The sequence below is a fragment of the Montipora capricornis genome, chromosome 10 (assembly GCF_036669925.1).
Source record: "Montipora capricornis isolate CH-2021 chromosome 10, ASM3666992v2, whole genome shotgun sequence".
Lineage (NCBI taxonomy): Eukaryota > Metazoa > Cnidaria > Anthozoa > Scleractinia > Acroporidae > Montipora > Montipora capricornis.
This window is the reverse complement of record NC_090892.1, coordinates 39868764-39873763: the sequence shown is the minus strand read 5'-3', so window position 1 is coordinate 39873763 and position 5000 is coordinate 39868764. Positions and strand designations below refer to the sequence as shown.

Here is a 5000-nt window from a genome sequence, read left to right as displayed (position 1 = left end):
GTGTTATTTATTACTAAAAATCACTTTCCCAAGCCTTTCATAAGTGCGGCATAATGCGAAACGCCGTTTCCTTACATGTCACGCCTTGTCAAAGTGCAGGAAATTTACAATTCAGTTTTGTAAAAAAACGGTCCGACCGCTATAACTTTCCAACGATTTATGCCAGTAACCTCTATATTTTGTTGGCTTGTGCTAGCCATATCACTATAACTTTATGATAGAAATCACTTTCCCAAGCCTTTCATAAGTGCAGAAATTCGACAAACTGTTTCTTACATGTCACGCCTTGTAAAAGTGCAGGAACTTTACAATTCAGTTTTGTAAAAAAACGGTCCGACCGCTATAACTTTCCAACGCTTAATGTCAGTGCCCTGAATATTTTTGTTGTCTTGTGTTAGTCATATAACTATTATTTTATGATAGAAATCACTTTCCCAAGCCTTTCGTAAGTGCCGAAATTGGAAAAACTGTTTCCTTAAATGTCACGTCTTATAAAGGTGCAGGAAATTTACAATTCAGTTTTGTAAAAAAACGGTCCGACCGCCATAACTTTTCAACCATTCATGCCAATGTCCTGAATATTTTGGTGTCTTGTGCTAGCAGTATAACTATTATTTTATCATAGAAATCACTTTCTCAAGCCTTTCATAAGTGCGGCATAATGCGAAACACCCTTTCCTTACATGTCACGCCTTGTAAAAGTGCAGGAAATTTACCGACCGCTCTAACTTTCCGACGATTTATGCCACTGTTCTCGATATTTTGTTGGTTTGTGCTAGCCATATGAGTATTATTTTATGATAGAAATCACTTTCCCAAGCATTTCATAAGTGACGCATAATGCAAAAAACCGTTTTCTCACATGTCACGCCTTGCAAAGGTGCAGGAAATTTACAATCCAGTTTTGTAAAAAAACGGTCCGACCGCTATAACTTTCCAACGATTAATGCCAGTGTCCTGAATTTTTTGTTGGCTTGTCTTAGCCGTCTAATTCTTATTTCCTGCCAGAAATCTCTATTCCTCCCCTTTCAAAACTCGCATTAATCGCTGGAAAGTTATAGCGGACGGACCGTTTTTTTACAAAACTGAATTGTAAATTTCCTGCACCTTTATAAGACGTGACATTTAAGGAAACAGTTTTTCCAATTTTGGCACTTATGAAAGGCTTGGGAAAGTGCTTTCTATCATAAAATAATAGTTATATGACTAACACAATACAACAAAAATATTCAAGGCATTGGCATGAATGGTTGAAAAGTTATAGCGGTCGGACCGTTTTTTTACAAAACTGAATTGTAAAGTTCCTGCACTTTTACAAGGCGTGACATGTAAGAAACAGTTTGTCGAATTTCTGCACTTATGAAAGGCTTGGGAAAGTGATTTCTATCATAAAGTTATAGTGATATGGCTAGCACAAGCCAACAAAATATTGAGGATACTGGCATAAATCGATGGAAAGTTATAGCGGTCGGACCGTTTTTTTACAAAACTGAATTGTAAAGTTCCTGCACTTTTACAAGGCGTGACATGTAAGGAAACGGTGTTTCGCATTATGCCGCACTTATGAAAGGCTTGGGAAAGTGATTTTTAGTAATAAATAATACTTTTGCGGCTAGCACGAGAAAACAAAATAGTCAGGACACTGCCATAAATCGTTGTAAAGTTATGGTGATCGGACCGTTTTTACAAAATATATATTTGTAAAAAAACGGCTTTTTTACGGTACCGGTTTTTTACGCCACATATATATATATATATATATATATATATATGCTCACAGGCATATTTCATGCACTGCATGTTACTCACCAATAACAGAAACGTAAAACGTCTTTGAATCAGTGCCATTATCATTGGTAGCAATGCAGCTGTAGTTACCATCCTGGTTTATTTTGCTCCACACCATTCCTTTCCCAAACGCCAAGGTTGTAGACGAGTTTATCAATGATATGTTGATCGGAGGCGTCCCTTCAGACAAGCACCACACATAATGCTCCGAGACAGTTCGAACTACTCGTAAAGGAATAATTACCCTCGGTTTAGCTGCAAGAAAAGACGATGTACAGACATGTTTTAGCCATCAGTTACCTCTAGGACAATCAGTACTACCTTCAAAATAACTCTGGTTGTGTGTTTTCATGTTCTTTAAATTCTTCGATTAAAAAAAAATACTGGACGGTATCCATCATTCATTCACCTTAAAAACCTTGACCACCTGCCGGTCATAAAGACGCAGTGTAGGACAGATAAGAAACGTACCACATTTTAACAATTTCCTTAGTGCTATGATGATTGGTGGCTTCATATATAGATTCCGTGCTCCTCTATGACCATTTAACTTTAATAATGTCTGGTCAACACAACGACCAAGGCTTGAATCGTGCGTGGAACAGATATTAAAAAGCCTTTTCTGACTGAACCATAGTTAATCGAGGGACTGGTTATGAAACCTTAGAACTTTCAAAAGCGAGAACAATGTTGTTGCAATCGATGTTGAATTGACCGTGACCCTGCACAATCTTTTGTTTTCGCTTCGCACTGGTTCGCAAATTAGTTGCGCATAATTTAATCGAAGGATTTGATTGGTTATCTTCTCGAAAAAAGGTGTGTTTTGTGCAGGGTCAAGGCCAAAAATACGGACAAAAACATGAAACAAAGGAACTTGTCCAGTTTCATAACCATCTCCATGCATTAATTATGACTGAATTCGTTAAGATTACTCGTCTCGATTCTTAGAAACTCAAGCCTTGAAAAATATGATTACATTGCCTTGTTGGATCAAATGGAGAAACCTGAGAAACCTCACAGACTGTTCAAATTGTACTCAACTATTGCACAAATTATTTACAAGTTACAGAAATTATTCTAGGCGAACGGGAAGCCGGAGAAAAAGTATTAAACAAGCCGTTTTAAAAATGTTTTAACTGGTATAAAAAAAATAAGTTCATCAGAAAACGTATGCAATTTGTTATGAATTACTTTCAACGTACATTTCGTGCTTGATAGGATAGAAGATTTGGATGTTAAAAATGTTCCTAACCCTAACCCTAACCCTAAAAAACTGCTACAAACACTAACTAAAGATTAAATCGGACTTACCCGAGACAGAGTGCAGCAACTGGATAAAAAAGACAATTTCATACCAATGAATGTCGCGATAAAGCTTCATCGCAAGGCTGACTCCACGTAGGTCCACTCCTTTACCCTTTCCCTACTGAGAGCGAGACTTAACAGATTGTTCTCTATCTAACGCGCCAGGCGATTTTAGTCGACAATAGGTTAAACACTGCGGAAAGAGAAAACTAGCTTCTTTTAGCAGCCACCTTTCTCATGATTAAAAACGCAATGAGCATTTTGGAATAACTGTTGTTAATTTAATTTGTTTGTGGCTTTATTGGCTACTAAGAGGCAAGGCGAGGCATGGTTGCTATGTTTCACCTACCACCTGCCTATAATATTCTGTGACTTCAACAGCGGGAAAGTCAAAGACAGACGTGGATCACTAACGCCGTTCTAGATTCAATAGGAGAGAATACAATCAAGTGGTAACTTGAAGTAAGTTGGAAAAGTTATTCGCACAATGAAAGGAGAAGAAAAAAATGCTCAAGAAAATAAAAGCCGTGGTATAACTTGGCGACTCAAGCGAATTCGTTTCAACTTTCAAAATAACCATGAAAATTAAACCTTAATTGCCCTCAGGCCAGTATGAAAAAACTGGCATTTTCATAGTAAACGGTTGTTTAGGAGAAATTTAATGATCTATTTACTAATCCTCCCTCTCGCCCCCAACACCACTACATTAAAGGCTGTCAAGTAACGCAACGTGAAATGTCCAATTATCTCCTTAATTTTCATTTGACGTCATAGTCGCTCTGTTGTTACCCCTCTCCACTTGAAATTAAAATTTTCCTTAAGCAACTACTAACTCTTTCAGTTAAAACGAAAAATCAAACTGAGCCCAGCAGACTGAAGCGACAAAACTGTTCAAAATCTTTTCGAGGAATACCAACCGAGTTTTATCGGCAGGAAAGCTGATGGTCCGAAAATGCGTCTTTTGGCAGAGATTCAAGTATGAGTTAAAGAAAGTCTCTAAATGAGCGCTAGCGGCAGCTGGTCATGTTTTCAGATCACAAAAAGACGGTCATGCTTCAAGAACCCATTTCAAATAGCGCTGTTAAACGGTATTTATATTAGGTCTAAGTACACATTTCAAAAGCGCTAATGATTATTACTGAAGTGCAAGCACTTTTTAAAAAGATGATTAGTATTCAGTAATTGCGATAAGTACCTTTGAACAAATTTAAAAGCATTCGATAGCTTATGTCCTTAGTAAAGTGGTAATTCTGGTAACTGGACTGCCCCCCGAGGCCGAAGAACCGACGATTACGGGGCGGGTTTTCCTTCCATTTGAAGAATTACGGGATTGTGTCCATCATTCATTGGGTTGAAGACCTTGACCACCTGCCGGTCATATAGACACAATGTAGGATTAATTAACAATTATTCGCCGAAGGCGAAGTGATTATCGGTGAATATTCACCGAGACGAAGTCGAGGTGAATATTCAACGATAATCACTGAGCCTGAGGCGAATAATTGTTTTAGTATAATTACACAGGTGATTATTCAAAAAAGAGAAGAAAAAAAACATTTCAACGCGAAAATCATCTTCACTTACAGTGGCAAGACGACTACTGGCAGCCATTTTGTCCGTCGAGGTGATTATCGGCTGATAATCCGAGATAGCGAGCCAATGAGAGCGCGCGATTTTGTATAATCACCTGTGTATTTATACTAATAAGAAATGTACTACATTTTTACGATTTCCTTAATGCTATAATTAATGATTGGTGGCTTCATTTACATTCAGATTCACGACCATTTAAAGGGGAACTGAAGCCAAAAAAATAAGCATTTTTTATTTACACTTTAGACCAAGCACAAAAATGTTTTCAACGTTTTTCTGGCATATCGGGATCCGTCGTTTTCCCACCTAAAATA

General features: G+C 37.6%; 1 protein-coding gene across 1 annotated transcript in view; it reads right to left on the bottom strand.

Moving 5' to 3' along the window:
- LOC138018571 (uncharacterized) overlaps nucleotides 1-3349 on the bottom strand; it is an 11694-nt gene extending 8345 nt beyond the window's left edge. The window contains exons 1-2 of the mRNA XM_068865263.1: nucleotides 3100-3349; nucleotides 1810-2043 (exon numbers count right to left, since the gene is read on the bottom strand). Of these exons, the coding sequence (XP_068721364.1) occupies nucleotides 1810-2043; nucleotides 3100-3169 (304 nt within the window). The 5' untranslated portion in view covers nucleotides 3170-3349. The remainder of the gene's footprint in view (nucleotides 1-1809; nucleotides 2044-3099) is intronic.
- Between the last annotated feature and the right edge of the window lie 1651 nt (nucleotides 3350-5000).